This window comes from Notothenia rossii (genome assembly GCF_949606895.1).
Source record: "Notothenia rossii genome assembly, chromosome: 8".
Taxonomy (NCBI): domain Eukaryota; kingdom Metazoa; phylum Chordata; class Actinopteri; order Perciformes; family Nototheniidae; genus Notothenia; species Notothenia rossii.
The window spans coordinates 55,430,824-55,457,561 of record NC_136906.1 but is presented as its reverse complement, the minus strand read 5'-3'; the positions used below and the strand labels follow the sequence as shown (position 1 = coordinate 55,457,561).

Sequence of the window (26,738 nt, the reverse complement as noted above, 5' to 3'; positions counted from 1 at the left end):
TACACAAGCTTCCCCTTAAAGCTATAGAGTGTAATGTATTTAACTTCTTTGGCACATAAAAACAAATGGAAATAGTCTGTATCAACTTTACCCTTAAAATATAAAATGGCATCAAAATGTATGCATTAGCTATATTCTTATCTTAAATTCTTTCCTGGAGCAGAATATGATTTCATGGATGATAACCATACGTGTAAGAGCTAAAAATAATAATAATATTCAGTGCTATCAAATGAAATAAAATAAACCTAGTTTTTGAACATTACTCTATAGTTCTGTAACTATCTAACTATACACAAAGCTGCATCCAAGAGTTGCTGTTTCCGTGTCTGCAATCTGAAATGTAGATATGGACAAGTGTTAAGAGTATTCATAGATTTTCACATTCAAAATGTGCCAAACTAAAGCCGATAGAGAACATTTGGTTATTTGATTGAAGTAAAAACAGATAAACATCCAACCACAGGTTTTAATATTCTATTCTATAAGGCAGCAGCCATATATCCCAAGGATGAACTATTTATAATAACGTGAGTGATCAGACCTGTTAAGCCCCCATGAAACTGAGCGATCAGAACTCGCGACAGGGGAAGCAAACTCAGACATCACAACACGTAGCATTATGGAGCAAAAACGGGACATTGTGTCACCTTAGCTGTTATTCTGATCAAAAGTTAGACCCTCCAGAAAAACGCGATTCTGCGATCGCAGAATTTACCGAAAAATGGCGCAGATTTTTAAAAGGCCGCATATTTATCAAAAGGCCGCATAATCCCCGCATTTTTCCACACAAAGTTGAGAAGAAAAAAAGTGAACTCGTCTTGACGTGACGTCATCAGCTCGCGCATCACAGAATGTAAACAACACTGTATAGAGTGAACGTGTGGAGCTCACACGATAGAGAAAACACCAAGATGAAAAAATCGAATCCATCTCATTTACCGACGAACATTTCTACTAAAGACGGGGCAAAAAGTCGGGGGAAACTATTCTGCACCCCGTGCAACTGTGTGTTGGAGCATAAGAGAAAATCGACGGTGACGACCCACTTTGATTCATTCAAACATTCGAAAATGCTTTCTGCAAGAAAGCCAAACAACTCACGTTCACCAAGGCATCAACATCCAAAACCCTTTCGAGGGCTACAAGAAACGAAGTGAGTAGCCCACAAGATTGAAGCTGGTCAGATAACGAACGAGTAAATGAAATCAGAATGAGGCGGAGAAGTGTATTTGTGTGTGTGTGTGGGGGGGGGGGGTGAGAGAGATTAAAATAGCCCAATTGCTTTTACAATAAATAAACATTGAATGTGTTAAATTGAATAGTAAAGGGGTTTAACGTTAGTGGCAGGTTGTGTGTGAGAGAGAATAAATAAGACAGCCCAATATTTAAAAAAATTGTTATTCTTTTCCCCCGCATATTTAGCATATTTCGCAACTTTCCGCATATTTTGCAACTTCCCGCAATTTCACCACATAAAATCACATAAAACCCCCGCATGTTTAATCACATAATCAAGGATTTTAGCCCGCATAATCAAGGAATTTAGCCCGCATAATCAAGGATTTTTGCCCACGTTTTTCTGGAGGGTCTAAAAAGTCGTGTTCAATGGCATTAAAACGATAAAAACGCTGCTGAGGGTTAATTCATAGGTTAATCCAATGTGTCTGTCACTTTGAAAAAAATATTTATAATCCATAATTCCATTTTTATGTAAAAATTGGAGAATAAAAGTTAGCTGCTAATGCCACCAGAGTTATCGCAGCTTCTGGTTTTGGCTACGCGTCACTCTCACTCCTTATTTGGTAACGTGTGTGTGTATGTGGGAGTTCCCCTCGATTCCATTGGCTCTGACGGTTAAAAAGAGGTGTCAATCTTCAAAATCGGCCAAGGGGGGCCAGAGATACTTTAGGTCAAATCCACCCAAATGACCCCAGAAGTGTTTTTTTGTTGCTAAATCTCTCTAAAAATGTAACATTTCACTTGTTTTGCATCAATCTTGAAACAGGGTACTTATTATATGTTATAGTTTGGATTCCTAAAGCTTTTAGTCTACCATCCCATCATTCAAGGGTGGTTTTCACTATAAGTAATATTTTTTGTTTATATCTATATATTGATTCTGACACTTCTACATCCAACTCACAGATGTAACCTTGCTTTGAGAAAAAAGACTATTAATTTAACCTTTTTAGAAGGAAAGATATGGTCATATCGAGCCTGAGACCTGAAAAACAGGCTCAGGGCTTAACAGGTCATCATCAGATCAAAGAAGTAAGTCTAATACTTTGATTTATGACTTTAAAGAGCGGTCTTTTGGTTTGAGTTAACTTATTTACTGCTTTGATAACTGCAGAAGGTAAGTATTTTTAATGACAATTTAGTTCAAATGTAATGCTTTTTGAATGTGTGTCAATGAAGATGTAGCAAATGCATGGACAGAGGTTAAAATGCAACAACTAATCACGTGATCTAGCACTGACCTCGGTCCTCATTTGTCTCTTGTGTAGGTGGTTGAGGTCAAATTCTTCATGCTCTCACTTTTTCCTTTTGACTTTGCCTGCAGGTAGAAAAAAAACGGTTATGATGAATGTCAAGATTACTTTAGGTTGTCATTCTGGATACTTCATTGGTTGACTTACCATTATGAGCTTTATCATTTCTTCTCGAACCTGTTAGGTTATAAAACAAATAGCTTTAAAATAAATACCGAACAACATAATTATTGGCAACATTTGGGCCCCATTAATCAAACCCAGGCTTACTATGGCCAAGGAAGAATGCTCTACTACAACCACAAGACATAAGGGAGATTCAAAAAAATCTATTTATATATTGACACTGAAAGGGAATGAGAGACAAGCTGGCAAACATACCTTCTGCTCTGCAAAAACACCTGTAATCAAAATGAATAGGCCCTGCAAGAAAACAAATGTAGTGAATTTAAAACGTGTGACGTTTTGGCAGACATTCTTGTTGAAATAATATTGCGGTATTGAATAGCACATTTTGTGCGTATTATGAGAGGCTAATGTGACTTGAAGTTGAAGAGTAGGTGAAAAATAATTAATTTTAATCAGATTTGACACATCTCCCTCAAGAAGAAAATAGGCTTTATGCAACTTATTTTTTAACTTCCAGTGGAAAATCTCAAAACTTTAGACTTCCCAATAAATGTGTACAGATTAAAAGAGGTAACGTTTAGGAAAAAGGGTACACTAGTATCAGGTTGGGAATTGGTATTGTTACCTGTTTGGACCTATTGGAAAAAAGTTGGATTGATGCCTCACAAATTTCAACAGTTTGTTTTGTGTGTGCAATGCTTTCAAATTACCTGGAAGGAGTTGAGGATGGTAAAACTGTAAATGGCTATAATATGCAGGAGACTGTTTTCCTTCAACATGAGCTGAGCAAAGCCAATAATCCATGTTAGTCCAAAGACAGGCGTTAGAAAGACCACCACTTTGATGATGCTTTTGGCTGTCTCCTTGTCGTCTGCCTTGCCACCCTCAGGGCATTGGATTTCACTAGAGTAAGAATAACGACCACCATGGAAAACAGATTTGTCAAAATAACAGTTCCCACAGGAAGGAGGAAAGCATGAAGGGAACCCTCCAAGACTTTATCAAAAACTAGCCAGCATGTTTTCTTTTCATAGTAGGGCTTTTCGGTGTATTTGCAATACGTATAGCTTGATCCCACTATGAAGATTGGGAAAACATAGCCAACGATGCCGGAGAAGAACATGAAGACTCTTTTCCTCAGGGGGGTGAAGACGAAGATGAGCTGGTGGACAAGCATGACACTCATGCACATCATCCAGTTGAACATGGCCAAATAAAACAGGTGCTTGCATATTGTCAAAACTAGGCACCAGTTGTCACTGAGACTCTCGGGAAAGCTGGAAGCCAAGAAACTACAGTTACCGAGCAAGAGGAACACAGCAATGTTCACTATAGCTGTGTGACGGAAATGTGAAAGGTTGGATTTGACCACAGCCGACCACACTAGATACTCAACGATGAGGAAGATCAGCAGGGAGCAGACGGACACACCCAGGCCGACATTTGTAATCATATCCAGGGCCGGTGTAGATATATCACTCTTGGACATCATGACAGCGAATGAAGTCAGGTGGTTGCATTCGCAAACTGTGCTATTGCCCTGAATAGTTTCCACACTGCATCCTTCTTCTGACCATTTCGTCTCACAGGTGTGCCAGAAAACACACATACGTTTTTTGCGACTCAGATTCTCCTGGGGGAACGCCAGTCTAATTTCTGGGGATGAACTATTCCTCTCCATTGTGACCGATACTAAGATGCTGTCAGGCTTCGAATCGTCGATGTTGTTTTCTAATCTACGCATTAGATTTTTCACAGCAACAGCTTTCACTGTTCCGTTGGTCTTGTTCATATTAACGTCAATGTCAAACACAGTCATATTGCAGTCATCTGAACAGAATCTGAGCTCTAGATTTGTACTGTTCACTCCATTGCTTTGGTTGACCTTAATATTCCTCACCAGATGTTCCACAGACTGAAGATATTTTGATGACATATCCTGAACAATAGATCTGTTGACACCAGACCAGGTGTTGTTCAACATATTGCTTGCAGCATGAACAAAATCCTGAAACAGAAGATTAAAAAATTGACATTTTATCTTGGGATGTTCAGCGTTCACATTGTAACTAATTGATCAGTATAACTTATATATAACTTATCAGTATAAGCTTAAATAAAGCAGTTAAAAACTTTCTATGGCTTCTGATCTACTCATAATTCTATGGACTAGTGTCAGCAATTAATAAAGCTGATCGAAATCCAATCCCCACTTTTATGATTTGTTCACATCACATTATTTCAGTGCAAAAATTATAGGCTTAAAAATCCACATGTATTTCAGTAAGTAATAATTATCAACGGGGGCTTACAGGAAGGACACTGTCTTCCAAGACAATGAACTCTGATGCCTTCGACATCAAACTTAGAACATTGATGGAAGCGCTAATGTCGGCCGTAGAGTCATTGGAATTAGGGTCGGATGTAGAGCTGTTAAAAAGTCTTGAAAAAATATCCAAAGCCATCTTCTGGGTGGCCCCTAATCCCTTCGCAAATTTCTAGAAACAAAATTAAACAAGGATCTCAATGAAACGATGTACACACAAATTAAATCCCAAAAACAATGCCATTGTTGCAAAGCAGAAAACATTTTAAACATTTTTTTCAACATTATATAAATGTACTCGTTGAGTGAAAGGAGTTAGAGGATATTTAGAGCTAGCATCATTACATTTTTTTTGAATGAGCTAGCTAGAAACATGAATTTATCAGATTCCTACATGTAAAAAATTGGCCTCCATTGCAGTAATCTCTGAAGCAGTCAGTCACTTCTTGTCATACTTTTAAAACAATTTGTGTAAAGTCCTAGCTAGCATGTTGATGTTTTTGTTATTATTCCTGTTTCTATTTTGTTTCTCTCATTTCAGTGTCAGCATTTCCTGCCCTTGATTGAACTCCACTTGCTTCCCATCCCTAATTAGCCTCACCTGTGCCCGATTATCATCCCTCCCCCTTTCTATTTAGGCCCCATTTACATGGGAACGGAAACGAAAATGAACCGAATTCGACATCAAAAAAGTCTTCTGTTCACCCACCAAGGGACGAGGGAACCATGCGGCAGAGTTTCTGTTAGAATTGTTTTTCGTCGATCAACATGTCCATTAAAGTTTCAATCTTCCGGACAAAAATTGCCGGTCAGAGGTCTTCTTTGTTATTTATTGAGCTTTAAAACAAATTAATAACGTCTCTATATAATAATATACAGTTGTTGTTGGCGAAACACATTAGCAATGACGCGGGTGACACGGGGGAGAGCAGGAGAGGCGGGGCCATGGCGTATAGGGCATACACACTGAGCCGTTTTACCCCCCAGAGCGTTCCGTCCGCAGATCTATCCACCTTGGGACCCGTTATCGTTTGACGGGTCCGTTTCCGCGGTTCCGTTACGGCGTCGTGTGGACGAACGGGCTATACGAAAGAGAAAAGCAGATACAACCCGTTTCGTTCCCGTGTAAACAGCGCCTGAGTCTGCGGCCAGTTCATCTTAGTTCATCCTAGCGTTCCAGCAGTGTTTATTCCTAGTAGCCTATCTATTCCACGTTTACCTGACCCAGCTTCATGTCCTGACTCTGTTCCTGCCTAATCCTCGTCTGTTTTGGTTGCCTTACTGACTGATCTCCCGTGTACCGAACCTCTGCATTTAATCTATAAAAACCGTTTTTGCAACCTAAGCCTCTGTCCCTGTGTCGTGCTATTGAGTCCTCTACTGGTGTTCATTCAGTCGTTACAATTATGCATGGTACCTTATGTTAAAAAAGACGCTATTCCTCAAGTTTAAAAACGTTCTTCAAATGTGGTTGGCATTTGTATTGGTGGCATTCAAAATGATTTTGATGAAGCCATGCAATTTATGTAAAATGTTATGATTTTGTAAGGAGGCAGAACATTATAAAACAATGTTTTTGGAAGATGAAAATACCTTTGTCTCGTCAATTTTTTGTTCCAAACATGTATAAAAGCCAATATCAACTTACTCGAAAACTTCCCCCGAGTATAAGTAAATTTTGACAGAAAAACATTGGATATAACTTTTAGTGTTCCAGCTGTAAAGCCACACTCACGTCTGCAGCATTTAGAACTTTGTTCAGCTCTGCGTTAACGCAGTTGGAGAACACATCGCCCCATAGAGTGCCTCTGCAAGTGCGGGACTTATAGCCCACCCTGCCCTTTGCACATTCATCACTAATCAATGTGTTTCCAGCTGGGGTTTTTGGCCAACGCACACTATCTGTCTCTTCCTTGCAAAACTTTGCACCCACTAGAAGAAAAATATAGGACATCATTAGTTAAAGTAAGAGACATTGCAAATACATGTAAATATAAACAAAATAATACATTATGAACATACATATTATACCATAAATTAGGTCTCACATAACAGATTCAATATGATCAGTTACCATAAATTACTGGAACATCCACTGTTGCAATTGTTTCTTGTTCCACTGAGTTCTTAAAAGTGACATTGATAGTATGTGGCTTTATTGATTTCTCGCAACTGATAATTGCATCAAACTTATAAACAAGGTTTCCTCCATCAGCTGTAAAATAAAGAGTAATATTAGTTTCAGGGTTAAGTTTGTAGTTTGTGGAAATACAATTATTTTTCAGAACTATTGTGAATGTTAATTGTGTAGATGTAATCAATTACATTAGTGTGTAATGCTAGAACAAACCAGAGGAAAATAGGACAGCTAGTTTGGAGAGATACTGAAGGTTTGCCTTACGTGTGTTGACAAGTGGTTTCTTTACTCCCTTGTAGTTCCATGAAACTTCAAAGTTCTCTGTGCTGACTGGGATGGTGGCAGTGACCTTGACCGTCGCCTCCTTAGCGTTTTCAACTGCCGAACAGTCCACCGTCAGAGGATTCATCTTCAGGGTGACCACATCAGGCAGGAGTGCAACACTCAGTTCTGTGCTGGCTGTGTGCCGGACTGACCCTTTCTTGAATTCACACTCGTATCTACCTGCAGGGAACAAGTCAACAGCAGACTGAAAATAAACAACTCAACCATGCTGTCGTGTTTGGGTCAAATCTGACCGATTTACTACACTCATCAATCATAAATATTGTGCTTTACATTTGATTGCCTCATGGCCTTATGATGATTTAATTAATATGTGGTTTAGTCAACTTTGTTTCACCTATGATGTTCCTGGTCAATAATGACCACCATAGGAAATCAATGGGTAACCCTAGATTACGTACATTCATCAGATAGTACACACCCACAAATCAACAAAATATACATTTTGGAATACATATTCAGTGTCTCTTCTTGGAGTTATTCAGGTAAACCAGTATTCTGAGACATTATTTACAGCTTAAAAGGGTATTTAATAAAAATGTTGTGATGATTAAAGGTGTTTGTGTTAATTTAAGAGCAATTAAAACAATGTGGAGGTCAAATTTGATCGGGAACACCAAAGTAAGGGGGGGGGGAACTAACACGACAGGAGGGCCAATGAAAAGTATTAATAGTAGAAGTAGTATCTCTTCAGAGAACTGTCCTCTGATACTGATACTATTATGTATGACAACATTATATTGTGAGCACTAATGCAGTAATCTGTAAGTGTAGCTCTTTACTGTAGTGGCTCAAGGTGGGGCTACATTTACACTAAATATGGTTAGCTAGTTTTGGGATTAGTTATCTTGCCCAAGGACACACGACAGTTTGACTGCAGGGGCTGGGGATCAAACTATTGACCTTTTGATTGGTTGACAACAGCACTACCTCCTGAGCCACAGCCAAGGGGAAATGTTCCCTTTTTTAAACGGCAAACAACTTACATTTACATTACATTTGAAATGGAATGAGAGCCCGAAACCAGATTTTGCATATACTGTACATGTATATAATAATGTGCTTCAAGGAGCCTAACCATTTGATACGTTCACTTAAGTATAGGACTATTATATTAAGAGCCCTACAGCAGTGCCTGGGGACAGAAAACTCCCTTTGGCAATTTGTCACAATAGCCCATGTAATATGAATTAATCACAGAACTGGGTTGTCTTTTTCAGCTTCCCTTAATGTACTATAAAGAGCTGAAGAACATTGGATCCTTAGTTAGACCCTCCAGAAAAACGCGATTCTGCGATCGCAGAATTTACCGCATAATCAGCAAAATGGCGCAGATTTTTAAAAGGCCGCATATTCATCAAAAGGCCGCATAATCGAATCCATCTCATTTACCGACAAACATTTCTACTAAAGACCGGGCAAATAGTGGGGGGAAACTATTCTGCACCCTGTGCAACTTTTCGTTGGAGCATAAGAGAAAATCGACGGTGACAACCCACTTTGATTCATTCAAACATTCGAAAATGCTTTCTGCTGCTGCGGACAAGAAAGCCAAACAAAGCACGTTCACAGAGGCATCAACCTCCAAAACCCTTTCGAGGGCTACAAGAAACGAAGTGAGTAGCCTACAAGATTGAAGCTGGTCAGATAACGAACGAGTAAATGAAAACAGAATGAGGCGGAGAAGTGTGTGTGTGAGATTAAAATAGCCCAATTGCTTTTACAATAAATAAACATTGAATTTGTTTAATTGAATAGTAAAGGGGTTTAACGTTAGTGGCAGGTTGTGTGTGAGAGAGAATAAATAAGACAGCCCAATATTTTAAAAAAGTTGTTATTCTTTTTTCCCGCATATTTAGCATATTTCGCAACTTTCCGCATATTTCGCAATTTCACCGCATAAAATCACATAAAAACCCTGCATGTTTAATCGCATAATCAAGGATTTTAGCCCGCATAATCAAGGAATTTAGCCCGCATAATCAAGGATTTTTGCCTGCGTTTTTCTGGAGGGTCTACTTAGTTCTCACACTGTGTTTTATATGGGGAACATAGGACCCTGGGAGTAGGATGACCACGCTCTGGCAAATTGTGTTTGTTAGAATAACAGAAGGGAAAGAGGTATATTTAGCTGTCTCACATTCAAGGCTTGAGATGCTGTGATGGAAAATGACCAGACAATCTCTACATTGATTTGAGGTTCATTTATAATTATCCAGTATAACTTCCAGTCAGAACCAAACAATACATGCCCCTTCGGACTATTGTCATGTAGATTCAGCCACATGTTTGAAGAGGACATATTATGCAGATTTTTGGGGTATTTTGTGCTTCCACTGTGACATGTCTCCATGCTTTAAAGATCTCCTAATATACTATTGTTAGGCATATATTATAGGTCTCAGATATATAAAAACATGTCTCTGATGTGTTTTGCTCAAAATACCAAAAAGATCACCCATTCTAGCCATGCGTCATACCCCTCTATTTCAGCCCTGTTAGAGAAGTTCTGATTCTGGGTCCGTAGCTTTACAAATAAATAAAGATTGAAAACATTTTTTTAAAAGGACGGCGAGCTTTTGCATGCTCAAACAGGATAATTCTAACCAAATACAGCTAAATGCTACCATGATTAACACTAGAACCGCCAGAGATGTTTTATAGCTAAAACCGCCACCGGGGTCAAATTGACCCAGCATCAGAATGCATTGAACAGCTGTTTGCTGCGGAGCACAGCGCAAGCAGTCTCCCGTGACCAGGAGCGCGCTCCTTCACTCCAGTACAGACTCAATATATCTCTTTATCTCTCTCTCTCTCTCTCTCAATCGATATCTCAATCTATAAGGAATCGCAGTAGACAAAAGGCGTTGCTATAGCAACACGTCATGTTTGTTTACACACGAAATCAATAGCGCGAAAAGGGGTGGGGTCAATATGACCCGCTTGGCGGAAATAGGTATAAATGGCAATTTTTTGGGCGATTTCTTCAATCTGACTTCATATTGACAATTTTTAACAACATAGGGTGCTACATAACACACTTTCAGGAAAAGTCACGGACTGGGAGACTTTAATATATTATTGAAAAAAGTAACATACAATATAAAACAGCTCTGGGTCAAATTGACCCCTTTGGCGGTTCTAGTGTTAAATGCCATATCATGTTCAAATCCACATCAAAGATTATTTCTGTAACAGTATGGAGCTCAAACGCTTTTTCTCTTGTGGGTTTAAAACAAGGTGGTTGAGTACCTTTTTTATATCCTGCTTTTTTACACATACTCTCTCCAGTACAGGTTAGCTCTGAGTGTTAGTGATGCATGCTAATATAAACAAAGACCATTTTACGTCCAAAACGCGTCAGGAATTGTTTCCGAGAGCGACGTTTCTGATAGGGCCGTTGCTTTTGCATGATAGGAGACCTTTAATGTTCAAAAAGCTCTTTATTTGTCTCATGCTGCCTGTGCTTCAGCACGTCTTTTCACCCTCTGTCTGAAACCAGAGCCAGTCTGCTCTGATTGGTTAGCTGGCTGGATCTGTTGTGATTGATCAACCTCTTAGAGATGTGTCGGAAATGTCCTGACCCTTAGCATATCACGTACAATGTGTTGGAGCGCTAGCCAAGAGAAGTGCAAGTGTTACAGGGTGATGTCATTATGCCAAGGAAGTAAACAAAGGAGTCCAATGCAGGCGTTTCAGACAGTGGGGGAGTGTGTGGGAGAGAAACTCCCAGCTGTGTACTTGCCTGACCAGATGCCTGTCACTTTTTTAAGTGTGAGTTGAGCACAAAGCGCAGATGAGTTAGAGGCAAGATTAACTTTCGCCACAGTGCCGTCGTTGAGCTGAAGGAGTTTGCCATCCTTCCCCAAAAAGTTCCAGCCATAACTGTCCATCTTTATATTTGTCTCCATAAATGTGCAGGTCATCACTGGCACAGAATTATAGTGCACTTTCCCTGGAGAGTTTATCTCGACCATTCCTGTGTGAAGAAGGAAATACATAGCAATTTAGTAGTTATGATTAGGTTGGAAGTATGAGGTACAACCTTCCAATGTCAGGACATTGGGGTGTGAGTCCCTACAGTCTGTGTATCCAAGACTGGTATGGAGCCATAAGCCACATAAAAACATGTCTGTGTGTTAAGAGGTGCTTTTCAAAGCACCCAAGGACACCTTACCAAGTCATAAAACATTATTTTAAGTTTTAAAAACAGTACAAAAGGACAGTACCAGGGAACATGTTGGGAAATAGGGGACATGTAGCACTACAGTGATCAGTGATAACATGATTTCTGAATAATTGGCATTAATTAAAAAAATCTCTCAAAACTCACTTATTCACCCCGTACAAAACGTACTGTAGCTAAATCATCGACATTGCGGCTGTTAGGGAGAGCCACATTGTCGATGCTTTAGCATAATGTATAATAATATATACAGTATGTGTGGCCTACACAGCGCATATTATCTTTGAGACTATTATATTGTGATATATAATATTGTCTGTTCCTACAGTGGTGACCCTATACAATATGTCCCACGCCTGTGCAACTTCACAACACTGGGGCGTGATTCAGCTCAATGCCTTTCCTCCATTTTCAACATCCACGCTTGTAGTACAGGAGCAACCTTTGGTCAAACTTAGCGATGTGATTATATTGGGTTAATTATGTTTTAATCGACTAAGGTTTCTATATTAAACACAAGCATCTTAACATTGACAGTTCTAGTTTACATCAAATAAATGATTAGGTCGCGATTTTAATATGGTTTCTTTCTCCAGTAATCATACTCCTTTCCTACGATAAGGTTATTGATTTACAGAGACTTGAGGTAACCATGGTTTTAATTTTCTTACTGAAAAGCAGCCTTCTTGTCCTTCTGCATACAGTAAATGTAATTGAATATACAGTATATAATAGTTGCTGATCCGTCACCCATAGCTTTCTGAAGTGAAGCCATTGCCATGTTGGCCTAACTTCAAACTAATCTAAAATATGCGCCTCTTAGGTGGAGTGTCCAACACCCGTTTTTGTACCATGCTGTAAATATGTTTACAGCATATCCTCTTCAAATGTTGGCCTTTTAACAAGGGGATCTATGGAGATTGACTTGCTTTTGCAGACAGCATCACTTAGCGATTTGAGAAACTTAAAATATACCTCTAAAAGTCAACAAATTATCTAATCATTATAGTATTGTTAAAATAATCAATAAACAGATATTCATCGATCAAGAGTAGTTGAGCAATATTGTTTCAGAGTAAACATGATATAAATGAATAACAAAACAAACACTTATATACTGACCTACTGTGTCAACAGAAATTTCAGCAGCATTCAAATTCGTTTCTGCTTCATCCACAACACCTTGAAGTTTTGGAGTCGAACATTTTACGCTGGCATTTGCCTCAAAGTCAGCGACTGTAAAATCACCATCGATCCTGATTTGGAAAAGATCAGTGAAAGATCATTGGTTATTAAGAAAATGTCTGTTTCTGATCAGATAAATGCGATATTTGCAACTGAAATGCTAAGGTGCAGAAAGGCACATTTCAAAGGTTTATTTGGGGCCTTTTTTCCTCATGAGCTGTGAGGGTCCAAGAACTGAGGGTGCTGTGTGATAGACTGTAGAGATTGTAGAGCTCACTGAGCAAAATTTGATATGAGGCTATTTAAATAAAACATTGACTTGATTTGACCTCAATTTCTACACACAAACTTGACTGCAGGAAAGATTTTTGACAAAACCATGAATGTATAAAGAGAACTGGATATAGCGTTGAATGCTCAGTGGCGCATGAAGCTCAAAATGGAGCGCCTGTAGATTTGAAAAGGCACACATGGTGGGCCCATGGAGCATGCTCACTTGAGTTTTCTGTAAGCCTCGCTTCCGATCTCCTGCCCTCTTCTCAGAGTCAAATGAAAGGTGAGGGAAGATAACCCTGAGTTTGGCTTTTAGCACTTTATACAACTTTTAGATGCTAATGATTCAAATAAGGGCTATAAAAGTGTTCGTACTGGGTAGTTTATTTATTTAAAATTATCATATGCTGATTAACTTTATTTATCTAAATAGTTATCACCGCAATAAACCGTATTTAATTTTGTCTTAATGTACAATATTTAATTTCACATTCTGTTCTTGTTTATATCATATTCTATTTGAATGTATAAAGACTTCTAGCACAATTTTAATTTTAGTATTTTATTATATTGCATTGTTGGAGGAGCTCGGGTCATAAGAATTTCATTACCATTTCTACACTGTAGCTTTTGTTTATATGACAATAACACTTTTGAATTTCAATTGAATGAACAGACGACTCTTTCCCAATCTAAGTCAATGTGAAAATGTATTTTTGGCCCAGTGCTCTTCCTGGGGGGTTGGACAAAACAGCTAGTGTACCAACTGTACGTCCATTAGCAGTAGCAGTGAGTTAGCTAGGTACTCCTTGACCCTGGATATATACAAATAATTTGATATTGCATGAAAGGCGGGGACATGTTCATTCCTATTCATTTTGCTCAGTGCGTATGAAGCCAAAATGGCCTGTCTGGGCTGAGTGTGCGTTTTCCTGCAGGGTCATGACCGGTCTCGGCTCAGTTAAACGAATGGAGAGCGAAATGAATCTGGATTCAGTTTTTAGGCTGTTTTACATCTTTTAGCACCTGATTTAAATAAGGACTTTTATAATGTTCGTACTGGTTAGTTGATTTAGCAAAAAGAAATAGGCTGATTTAAACTTTGGTAAGGTAAAAGGTAACACATATTAATACAACATCATTTTCCTTCATTTCATAAAAAGTAAAAGACACTTAAAGTATTTGCAAAGTAAAATACCTTTCACCAGTTACATTCAGGGACTCAAAGCCATTCAGCACACCAAATGCATTTATAAGCTTTAAAAAGAAAGAACATTATATTATTTATATTTTAATGATGTATTACAGTGACAAACATTTAGTAGAATGTATACATTTGTGATAAGAGCGAGATATGTCTGACAAGTTTTTACCTGAGTTTCTTTAATACTCCCCCATATTTCGGGAATATTCAATCTCACTGATCCTTTGATGCGAACTGTGAGAATTGCAAAAAAGGAGCATTTTGTGATATCAACATGCATATTTGTCCATATGGAACTAAATTGAAAGAGTATTAACACAATCTAGAAACACACTACTGTGAAAGAACACTCTACAGTGACCCTTATTCCATTAAGTCAGTTTGTCAACAGCACTCTCTTACCATTGACTTTGGCGATGCAGAGTGGCGTGCTGTCGGACACGTTCTGAGCGCAAGTCGTTTCCCTACAACAGTTGTAGTTGTAGCACACTGGGTTGCTCCATATGTACCCGGTGGAGCAGTTGCAAGAGGTTTCATCTCCAATAATCAGGCACTCTAAAAAGAAAAGCGCAATTTCAAATCATTTAAGTCCTAGAAAGTATTTCTATAAAAGAAAACATCTCATCTGTGTTATCTCTTAGTAAAAGACATCCTGAGAGATAATACATTGGTGAAAGAAAATGTGGTCTCATCAATATATCATATTATAGAAGTGTATTTGCTGATGATATGTATTGTTTTTTTCTAAATAATAAATGCAAAACCGTTTTGATCAGGATTAAAGATCAAAACAATCAGATGAAGAATTCATTATCATATTTAGTTACTGTCTTATATTCAGCTGAATGGCTGCATGGTATTTCTTGCACTTTGCTCCACTTTTGCAACGTTTGCCTCACTGAACCAGCACTTTTTACAGAGAGGTAATCCATCATTTTATATCAACCTAATTTTACAAAAATAAAGGGCATGCTCATCAATACCAGTTTTATAATGGCATGTTACTGGCTTTTCAAAACCCTAACATAGTTAGAATCCATTTCCCAGTCATTGATTTGTTTCACTTTTTCACACTCATAGCCAAATCTTCCAATTGCACTGACAATGTTTCAATTTGGAACCAATTTGTTTTTCTCTCCTTCACTGCCTTCAGATGTGTATAAAATAAGATAAAATATACTTTATTGATCCCAATTTGGGAAATGTTTTGGTCACAGGAGAATGTAAACAAGGCATTGCACACAATGTGAAAATGAAAAAGGACTACTGAATATACAGACATAAACATAAAATATAAACATCTCAAAATAGAACATAAAAACAGAACTTAAAAGTAAAAATCTTTACATAATGAAGATGTGCTTTTTAGCACAAATATAGCAGACATGGAGCAACATTAACAAATAATTTGAAAATTGTGTTTCTGGCCACATTTTTTTATTGAAATGTCCCATTCACTGTCTTAAAAAAGAACCGTTTGGAATAATAATTAAAGAAAGAGGAAAGAGCTTCATACCTGCCACCACTTCACTTATTAAGAGGGTCACTGTTGTTGAATTCACTTGAACTTCTGTATTATTCAAAGCCAACAGGATGCTGTTGGCCTCCAGTGTGACATTACTTGCCACCGTCAGCTCAGCAGTGCAGACATATTCTAGAGCAACATGCAATATTTTAATAAGCTGCAGATTTATTACGGTGGACAACAGGTGCAAACGCGCTGAACTTTCAAAACAGTACAAATATAAAAACACAAATATGCCAAAACACATGCAAAAGAAGAAATGTCTTCACCAACATGACAACACATGCGCAGCGTTTACTTAAAGCGCTGCATAAATGAAACGCAAAATGCAAATATAACACGCTACAACAACAACAAAGAACGCTGCGAGAAGCTCAAAACACAGAAAGTGATGCACACTGCTGGGACCGAAGCACTTGTTGATGTGCTTGAGGATTAGAAAGTTGGCCGACTGTCACTGGAAATGTACCTCAAATGTAAGTTTTATTGGCTTATTTTAATAATATTATCATATGATTCCTTCAGATATTATTGCAGATCTGCTGTTAGCTAGCTAGCTAACGTAACTATAGTCATTTCAAATACAGTATACTGACAAAAAACACACAATCATGAAACAGACTAACTCTGCCTGACAGTTGGCCAACTTTATAATCCCCCAATGAAAACAAGCGCTCCGGTCCCAGCTGTGTGCAAAAAACACATTTCATAACTTGTAACCCTAATAATTTAAATAACGGCTATAAAAGGGTTCGTATTGGGTAGTATATATAACTTAAACAAGTTTACGCTGTTTTATAGGCATTTCTTTCCGAATGTATGTCAATGGGAAGAAGTATTTGCTTCAATATGTTTATGTTTATCGAGGTATTTTACTGAATCTCCTTTATGGCAGGTTATTATGAAGATAAGAAACTCACCTGCTACGATGACCTGCAATGGAAAAAAGGTCGAAAACGGAATTAGTCTTTTATCAAAATAATTATAAAACTGTCTCATTTTTACATGCTAAATAACACAGATTTATATCCAAAGTTAATTTTTGTTATTGGAAGTGTTTGTCATGTACTATACATGCAGCACTCTTCGCTATTGATATCAAAATCAGTTAAAATATAATAAACTACAAATGTCATCATGATGAACTTAGTCAGCAGCTTCAGGTTCCTCGGTGTCCACATCACTGAGGACCTGACATGGACTCTTCACGCAAACACCATCACCAAAACAGCTCGACAGCGGCTCTTCTTCCACCGCAGGTGGTATACTCCTGGCCTTGTACAGGTGCACCATAGAGAGTATCTTGACTGGCTGCATCACGGCCTGGTACGGCAGCTGCACCGCCCTCAACCGTAAGGCTTTACAGAGGGTGGTGGAAACTGCACAGAACATCACCGGGACGGAGCTGCCATCCATGGAGGACCTTTATTCCCAGCGGCTCAGGAAGAAAGCCAACCAGATTTTTGTATTATGTCTTGTATATATCTATAATGCACTGTTGAGGAACCTGTGACCCAGCCCAACTACACTTAGTTGTGTATATGAAATTAAACCTTTGAAATCATAGTTTGAGTGCTGGCCAGAAAATGTATATCATATTAAAATACGATGCATTTTTACCTGAGCGTAGAGGTACACAGCTCCAATCAGAAAAAGACCAGCCCTGGAACACATTGTCCCTCTGGTGTAGAAAAAAAGACAAGTATAACGACATTAGCAGCAATTAAAGAAAGTTAAAATGTATTAACAAATGTGTATACACATACAGGAACAACACAAACATATTAAAGTCAACAAATATTTGATGTAGCACAAAACTCTATCTCTTATTCCTGATTTTCCTTGCGGGGAACAATGGGGAAAAAGTTTATCTTATCTTTATTATCATAATGATCACTGATTATTAATGAGTTTGAACTGTTGTAACAAATTGTACATTCCCAAGTATTTAATCAGGACCTGTGAATGATATTTTTTTAAACATTGTACCATAGACATCAAACAATGCTTTTCATGTTCCCCTGAGGATGATTCCTTTTATTTTTGGTGACGCAGTAAGTTTGTTCTCTCATGCCTTCTTCAGGAAAAAAATTTTTTAATGCCAAAATAACGTTTACATTTGGACATCCATTAGTTTCTACCCTCATAATGTAAGACGTACAGAATAGCTCTTTTTGGATCTTCGACAACTTCTAGGAAAACATGTGGCTCTTTAGCTATAGTGCTAAATTCTAATATGCTAATCAGCTAGCGGTGCAAAGAAAACAAAATACACATTTAGGCGATTGGTTTACTCATTTTATATATTTGTGTCAGTAGATTTATCAAACATTCAAATAGTTTGCATTGGACAATGCCTTATTAACACATTCAAACTGAAAATTACAGAAAACTTGTCATTCAGAACAAATGTTTTAATGTAAGTAATCAACACACTCTCACTCCATAATCGTCCAGGAGCGACGTTTGGTCAGGGTCCCGAGGCGTGCAGTTGTGACGCTCCTAGGCTCCTTCAGCTTCATAAAGGGACGCAAATAGCTTTCAAATGATTGCAATATATTTCCATCTGCGGCGCGATTTGACGCTCATGGAAGCACGGCATTCGTTTGTGTCGGCTGCCCTTAAAGGCAATGTGAGCGTCCATTCCCATTGGATAACGAAGAATTGTACACCCGGAAGTAAGTATTCCCCTTACTGTCGATTGATTTTACACTGATATCTGCACTACTCATGGACTAAAAAACACCAGATTATCCTTGTTAATTACACAACATTGATGGGTTTAATTGTGTGCAATGCTTTTGTATTTTTCCCCTTCGATTCGGAGAAACAAATATTTTTTCGGAGTAAAGGATGGCAGAAGACACTACACTACCCAGAATCCCCAGCTATCGTTTAGGACTACTAGACCATGTGCTCTTTTTGACAAACCCCGTGATTAGTTCTCAAGCTCTGCGATTGGTTGACCTCCAACTGCATTCCATATGAAAAAAAAAACGTTTCGTAAAAGATAAAATCATACTTTATTCAGCAGTGCTTGCTTTACTCTTTGAAAGTCATCACATGAATGCATTGTAATAAATGGTTCGGCTGCATTAAATATATTACACATCTGTCGTAGTTCTTTATTTTTATTTATCTACAGAGATCGGGCTCAGAATAGACCGGAAACTATTCTTTTACCGTTCAGTTTGAATTTCACAATAAAGTTAGTAGTAATGTTTTGTTTTGATATTATTGTTTTTTATTAACTACTAGACCGCTGGGTCATGTTAAGACCATCTTTTCTGTGTTGCTGTGGGTTTTTTCCATCGCTTTTGTGTTACAAATATCAAAAAAATAACTAAATATATCCGTTGTAAACTAAACCAGACACAGCAATATATTTTATTTTGTTAACAATGCAAACTTGACAGCTTTTTAACCCAAACCACCTACTGGTTAAAGCACGTTATTACACGTTTAGAGTAATGCAATGCAGGTAGATTGTGTTGCTTTTGTGTTGTTTAAATGCAGGTAGATTGTGTTGCTTTTGTGTTGTTTAAAATGCCTTTTTCTTAATGTCTTTTATTATTATTAACTACTTGTTACTTGTTGCTAGGGACGCTGCTATCGATATTGTGTTTCGCAACATGTTCTGTATCTATGGCACGTCTCTACTGGGAGTTGTATTTTTAAAAGACGTTTTCGTATTTCCCATAAAAAGAAGTTGCCAGTATACTGTGTACATCCCTGGAGGTTTAGGGGATAGGAAACACTCAAATGTAAAACATATAATTAATAAATGGGTGAAAATTGCTTGTGCCCAGCTGGTAACAGCTGGTCTTATGTTTGTGACCCCTCCTGTTGTTAATTGATAACATTACATTACATTACATTAATTGATAAGCCTAAAACATGCACTTGTCAAGGTTCAGAGGCAAATTTTGCAAATATGGCAGTAGCCATCGATCATCTTAAAATAAGATATACTTTATTGATCCCAAGTTGGAAACATTTGCGTTACATCAGCATGTGTAACAGTTGTAAATATGCAGTGGTGTTTATTTGTAAATCATTTAGTATAATCACGCAAATTCTGTGTTTTATATTTAATAATTCTGTGTTCTTTATTTATTGATTGTTCAATACCTGACAAGGCCGGAGATGAAATATCTATATACATCCTATAAGAGTATAATACATATGTATAATATCAGTTAAAATAAGTGCTTCAACATAGTTAACATTGCTGGAGGTATGCACAACTATTGATAGATGTCTTGTAATGCACTATTGAGGAACCTGCGACCCAAGTTTTTCATTCATTGCATAACTACACCGTTTGTGAATATATGTCAATAAACCTTAGAAAATCTTGAAAGGGATGTGCAAAATAGTCATATATACAGTCTTTAATTAACTATTAGTAGAGAATAACGAGTAATGAATATACTTTAAGAAAGAAAGAAGAAAGTCGGCACGAGATTGCTGTGTGCCCCTTTGTACAAATAAGTCCCGTTATAATCGGGAGATAAGTTTCCATTGATTTCCTATTGATGCTGAGGTAAAGGCTCAGTGGCTGATCAAGGTCCGTAGGGACAATTTCAGCCCCACAACAAATACCCGTGTGTGTAGTAGGCATTTTCGACCAGTAGACTTATTGGTCATAGCTGGAGGACTGAACAGAGTAAAGAAAGGAGCTACACCTGTTCTCTTTGCTTGGAATAACTACGAGCTACCTACACCAAGACGTAATGTTTGGGAGCGTCGGCCGAGGGCAGAGAGTCCCACCCCGGACTTGACAGCTGGGTACGAGGTGGAAACACTTGCGCCGCCGGATCATGACTACTTTGTAAATCCAGCGAAGGCAATGGCAAATCAGGTGGCCGACGAGAACGAAGCCTTGAAAATCCAGGTTTGGGAGCTCCAACACCAGCTGGAAGTGTTACAACTGAGATCTTGTTTCGGGATACAACGCCTGGCAGGGTCGGACGAGGACATTCGTTTATACACCAGGTTTGTTTATAAGGTTTGTTTATAAGGCTATCAGGATGTTGTTATGGCCACTAGTTTGATAAACACTTTTCATTTGGGGAAGCTAATTTAAGAAACAAAACTATGTCTAACATGAACAATATTACATTCTTAGATTTGCCACATACAAGCATTTCCTCGCCTTTTGGAAATTGGTGGAGCCTGTAGCCAACACCAAGATGGTGCGGATCACCAACGCCAAGGCATCCTCTGCCAGCAGCTCGGATTCCTCTCAACCATCAACAACGGTAAGCAGCATACAAGCATGGATGTATGTTAATAATGATGCACGCTGCACACTATACCACCGTTTAACAAGTGCATCACATCACTCACAAAACACACACACACACACACACACACACACACACACACACACACACACACACACACACACACACACACACACACACACACACACACACACACACACACACACACACACACACACACACACACACACACACACACACACACACACACACACACACACAGAACAACAAATCCCCGGAAAATGTGTTACAACTGTACCCGGTCTGCCCTATAACAGTATCTACAGTATGCCTAACACTTATTTGTTCTCACAGAAACTTCCACCCATAGATGAGCTGCTGCTGTTCCTCATGCACCTGCCAGGTCCTCATGGGCCTACATCTGAGGGATATAGCAGAACGGTTTGGCATTCACCTCACTACAGTCAGCAGAATTATTTCCACCTGGACACACTTCCTCTACCAACTGCTTGGAAGCAAACGTCTGTGGATCCCACGCAAAGTTGTCAAAGCTCACCTTCCACCAGAGTTTTCAGCTTTCCCTGACACACAAGTGTTGCTTGACTGCACTGAAGTATTCTGCCAGACTCCATCATCTCTCCTGCTGCAGAGTGAGGTGTTTTCTACATACAAGTCGCATGCTACATTCAAGGCCATGATCGGCATGGCACCAATCTTCTTTGTAAACTTGACACAAGGTGGCGCCATATCCATGTCAGTGAATGTACTACTTTGAATTTACCCTCTGTCAATTTAAGTTCCACATGAAACATAAAACAACATAAAAACAAACAATAGAGGATATCATACAACATATTTACATACTTATCAACATTTACAAATACCCATAGTTTCAGAAAGCATTTCACTTAGACGTGCTTTAAAAACATTCAGAGAAATAAAATTGCTCAATTTCAATTTTAGCTGTAGACTGTTCCAATCTATGCTATCTATCAGCAACTATATCGCCATCTGTATGCTATGTATCTTGCTATCTATCTCTCTCTCTCTCTCTCTCTCTCTCTCTCTCTCTCTCTCTCTCTCTCTATCTATCTATCTATTTATCTATCTATCTATCTCTCTCTCTCTCTCTCTCTCTCTATCTATCGTATGTATATCGCTAACTCCCCAAACAACTCCACACCGAAGACCGGAAGTACTCAGGCTCACACCCAGCTGCCGGAAGTTGATAGACGCCATCTTGTGCAACTAGCCTCAGCCGAATTAGTGTTGATCCTGCGAAGAGACGTATTGTGTGAAAAGAAAGGTAAGATGTTGTTTAATTGCTGATATATTTATGATCCACGTCACCTTTTCAGTGTTGGCGGCAGTTCCTCATGTTTGTCTAGAAGTCTTCTCATCAGGGCTCTATAAATAGAGAACTACGGCAGATATGTAATATTTAATGCAGCTGAACCTTGTATTACAATGCCGTTATGTGATGATTTTCAAAGAGAAAAGCAAGCACACTCGGAATAAAGTATTATTTTATTTTTTTTAAATGTTTTCGGTCTATTTGTTAATGACGTTGAGATGTGAGACTGGAATTGCACAGGGGAAAATAACGTATCTTTAGATGCGAACTAATACGTTTGCGCTGTGGACTAACACTATACATGGACGGGGAAGGGGATAGCAATAAAGATAACACCATTAAACAGTTACACAACATAACAGAAATAATATCGATAGCAGCGTCCCTAGCAACTACCTTGGTAACAATGAAAAAGTTCTATGGACGCAATTTCCTGAAGTAATCTTTGTAATAACTAGCAAACTAAAGATCATGTACATCCACTGCACATAATCTGAAATAACAACTCATATTTCTCACATCAAATGACATCAAAACGCATTTTAATGGCCAAACTAACTTTAAAATAGGCATTTTCCACTGAGAATAAAACAAAGTTCGGCCATTTTTTTTTTTTCTGCAGGGAGAAATTTGAAGATCACGTGGAATCACATTGGAATGAATGGTGAAAAAACGGGGTTTGTCAAACAGAGCACAAGGTGTAGCCCTAAACGATAGCTGGGGATTCTGGGTAGTGTAGTGTCTTCTGCCATCCTTTACTCCGAAAAAATATCTGTTTCTCCGAATCGAAGGGGAAAAATACAAAAGCATTGCACACATACAAACCAATCAATGTTGTGTAATTAACAAGGATAATCTGGTGTTTTTTAGTCGATGAGTAGTGCAGATATCACTGAAAAATCTATCGACAGTAAGGGGAATACTTACTTCCGGGTGTACAATTCTCCGTTATCCAATGGGAATGGACGCTCACATTGCCTTTAAGGGCAGCCGACACAAACGAATGCCGTGCTTCCATGAGCGTCAAATCCCGCCACAGATGGGAATACATTGCAATCAGTTGAAAGCTATTTTCCTCCCTTTATGAAGCTGAAGGAGCCTAGGAGCGTCACAACTGCACGCCACGGGACCCTGACCAAGCATCGCTCCTGGACGATTATGGAGTGAGAGTGTGTTGAAGTAATCAACTTGGGAAGTCCAACAATTGATAAAATCTAACAATATAGGCTGTTTAATTATTACAAGTATTTTTTTCCACATAGTGAGAAACCCCCTACTCCAGTAGCACTGACAGAACACACCAATCTTTAAATTTTTCATTCCAATCTATATTCTGAAGGTTTTTAATGAGGGGTGTGTTCATATGTAATTCATAGCCTGATTGATGTATTTGTGTCGTAAAAATAGGGCAAAAATGCATTTTTATTTTTTTATTAACTGTCGACTGTATGTTTTTATTTATTTATGGAGTGATTAAAAGAGGTGTTAAAAGTTCCCTACGTAAAACACTTTTACTTTTTCTATATACAATTTTTAGATTTCTTTTTAGAATATGTATGCACATTTAGTTAGAAGGTGCCTAATTTGCATATTTAAAACATACAATTTTAGAAACATTGTAGTAAAAGAACAATTGCCATCCTTAAAGTTATGATCTTATGAAATAAATAAAATGACTATTAGGGCCTGGAAACAATGACTAATAGGGCCTGGAAAAAGCAATACAAATCAAATAAATCTCCAGCAATCTAAATATATACACAATATATTACATGACACTTATTCACTTTTCTGTCAGGAGCAGTTGGGGTGAAGCGCCTTGCCCACGGACACAATGACATACTGACTGCAGTGGGGATTGAACCTGTGCTCCCCTGATCCAAAGATATGCACACTACTCCACTGTGCCACAGTCTCCCAATTACACAATGCAAGCCGTTCCTTTAAGTTTAAATGAACATTTCTGACATATTGGTGTATAATCCGATCATTAACATGGTTGTATTAAAACTTGCTTGTCACTCTTATCATCAGTGATCAGCTTTTTGGCTTGCGTTTCAGCTTCTCAGGCTTGTTTGCATGACTTTGAATTTGGACTATGAATGCAAACAATGAGTCAATGGTGCACTGCCAACATCAGAGGCTGGAGGTCACCTGTGTGGTCGGAGGTCTGTTAATGCGGTACAGGTGATGCCCACCTCATTTTCATGTTGGGTTAGGATATGGCTGCCCTTTAGCCATTATTACACGCTGGTTATATAACTGCGGACCATATATATACAATTATAAACTGAAAAGTTGACTTGAAGTTGATTAACTGTATAATGTCAACAGATTTCACATAATTGTATTAGGTTAGTTAAAAACAATAATATTACATTTAAATAAAAAAATATTAGATCTAACTTAATATTATTGATTCAACCAACCTAATGAAATGTCATTCATTAGTCAACGTTTCAGTTTTTTCAGTTTACACTAGCACAATGGCGTGTGCAAATATGAGTGGGACCAGAACTATAGATGCATCTATAAAAAACTATTTTGGTAAATGGAGGTTATTTAAGGTATCTTTTTTAAATTGTCACACTTGTACACAGCACCACACACAGTGACATTTAGACTGTGAATTTAACCCATCTTATTAGTAGCAGTGGGTAGCTATGGAACAGGAACACATTAATGTTGTTACCATTATAAGTATTAAACATGTGGTCATAATAATGGAAACTAATATTTTGGTATCTTACAATGTCAATTCTTGTAAGCGTCAAATATGTTAAGGTAGGCAAAGATCCCAAAAGTAGCATTCCAATCTTTTATATTTTTGATAAAGTCTGCAGAAAATTCATCATCCAACACATTTTTGAAGACTAAGTTTCCAGAAAGATACAACTATTTTCACACCTCCTGCGCTGAACTTTTTTTCAAATCCCCTCATATTCTTCGCAGCAGTCCCCTATTCATGTAAGTCGAGAAATCTCCATTCAGTCCAACTTTACAATATCAAAAAATAAATGTGGCCTGTGAAAGACTAAACTTTCTGATAACATTATCTGTTGCTTATGATTCATTGCAAGAACAACATGAGTATTTTTACTCTGTATGCTAAAGCGTTTAAATGTGACTTTCGGCTTATTGCAACAACAAGGAGAGCCCGTGGATTCAAACAAAAGTGACTTTTTAGACTAAAGAACACTCTGAGGATGTGTTCAAGGATTGGTTGTTACATCAGATCAAACTTCTATTTACACGTTTCAAGGAACGATTGTGGTATCGGTTCAAATTTGAATGGGACCTTAGTATTAGCAATTTTACAGTCTAAAATACAGTGTTATACTTTTTTTCTGGCCTCTGTGCCAATCTCATCTTCTAACAAATAAAATAATACATTCATAAAAAGCTCTTACCTTGGTTTAGACTCGCAGTCATACAGAAAGCAAATGCCTAACATGTGAAAGTAGCCGCACTTAGCAAACAGAAAATCGTCCGTACTCCATATCTATGAGGCTCACATCAGAAATAAAGTCAAAGTGAGTGCATGTGTCAGAAAGACTGGTTTAAGCTGGAAAGTGTGTGTGTGTGCGTGTGTGTATGCGTGTTTTCGGGGCGGTGTTTATGCCATCAATGCTGGAGGACCATTTGCATTGATGGCATATCTCCATGCCAGCTGGACTCGTCAACAAACACACAGCCTTTCAGCTTTCCATGGATATTTGTCTACCAAATCCAACATTCTCCTTCAGGAGGTCACACGCAGCAGCCTGACTAGCACAAGTTGTGTTTGTGCTGTAATTCAGTAAACTGGTGTGGTGGAAATTATTGATATTAACTAGTCAAAGAGATGTATTTCTAGTTCTTTAATCTTTTGCAAAAGAGGCAAACAACATGAAGAGCAATGTCTCCACAGCTGAGTGCAACTACTCAAACTGAAGAGAGAGCTTTTATACAGTTACAATGAATACATGCTTAGTCATGAGATAACTGAGCCATGACCCTATCAGAGTACAAGAGACCCATGGCCAGATCACTGGTCCTCCACTGTGTGGTCACATGTCATCTTGTGACTGATCACCTTCCTGAGTGCTGAGACCTACTGTCTCTCGACATGTAAGGCTTTCAGAATTGTATTACTTATATGTTAAATATAACATCATAGCATTCAATTCACTGATAATGATAATTTCCATTACACTAGCATCATAAAACTTCATGATGAATGGCCTTGATTATTATAAAGCTGATTCAAAAGATGATTCAAAAGTACTTTAAGTCAGCTGTCATTTCATTTAATTTCAAACCTTTATTTAACGAGATTGGTCCCATTGAG

At 38.2% G+C, this 26,738-nt stretch overlaps 2 protein-coding genes across 2 annotated transcripts; one reads left to right on the top strand and one right to left on the bottom strand.

Annotated features, from left to right (window-relative positions):
* Nucleotides 1-6: 6 nt before the first annotated feature.
* LOC307017408 (adhesion G-protein coupled receptor F3-like) lies at nucleotides 7-25,977 on the bottom strand. Its single transcript, XM_079646994.1, is given in 19 exon segments — nucleotides 7-336; nucleotides 2,484-2,560; nucleotides 2,643-2,672; nucleotides 2,877-2,918; nucleotides 3,335-3,511; nucleotides 3,514-4,632; nucleotides 4,937-5,122; nucleotides 6,686-6,882; nucleotides 7,025-7,165; nucleotides 7,352-7,587; nucleotides 11,174-11,411; nucleotides 12,741-12,874; nucleotides 14,275-14,333; nucleotides 14,450-14,514; nucleotides 14,683-14,835; nucleotides 15,797-15,934; nucleotides 16,726-16,738; nucleotides 17,426-17,486; nucleotides 25,819-25,977. Coding segments are annotated over 18 exon segments (3,102 nt in total). The 5' UTR covers nucleotides 25,863-25,977; the 3' UTR covers nucleotides 7-336; nucleotides 2,484-2,491.
* On the top strand, nucleotides 20,472-21,751 carry LOC307014560 (uncharacterized protein). The gene is made up of 3 exons (XM_079642541.1): nucleotides 20,472-20,803; nucleotides 20,937-21,069; nucleotides 21,409-21,751. Exons 1-3 carry the CDS (start codon nucleotides 20,658-20,660, stop codon nucleotides 21,637-21,639), a joined length of 510 nt encoding a protein of 169 aa, XP_079498667.1. The 5' UTR covers nucleotides 20,472-20,657; the 3' UTR covers nucleotides 21,640-21,751.
* Nucleotides 25,978-26,738: the final 761 nt, after the last annotated feature.

What these genes read in the sequence shown, in the direction of transcription:
- LOC307014560 (XM_079642541.1), top strand. Translation starts at nt 20,658, where the DNA reads ATGGCAAATCAGGTGGCCGACGAGAACGAAGCCTTGAAAATCCAGGTT. An exon ending in GACATTCGTTTATACACCAG is followed by an intron (nt 20,804 to 20,936) that starts GTTTGTTTATAA and finishes TTACATTCTTAG; the next exon opens with ATTTGCCACATACAAGCATT. An exon ending in CCTCTCAACCATCAACAACG is followed by an intron (nt 21,070 to 21,408) that starts GTAAGCAGCATA and finishes TTGTTCTCACAG; the next exon opens with AAACTTCCACCCATAGATGA.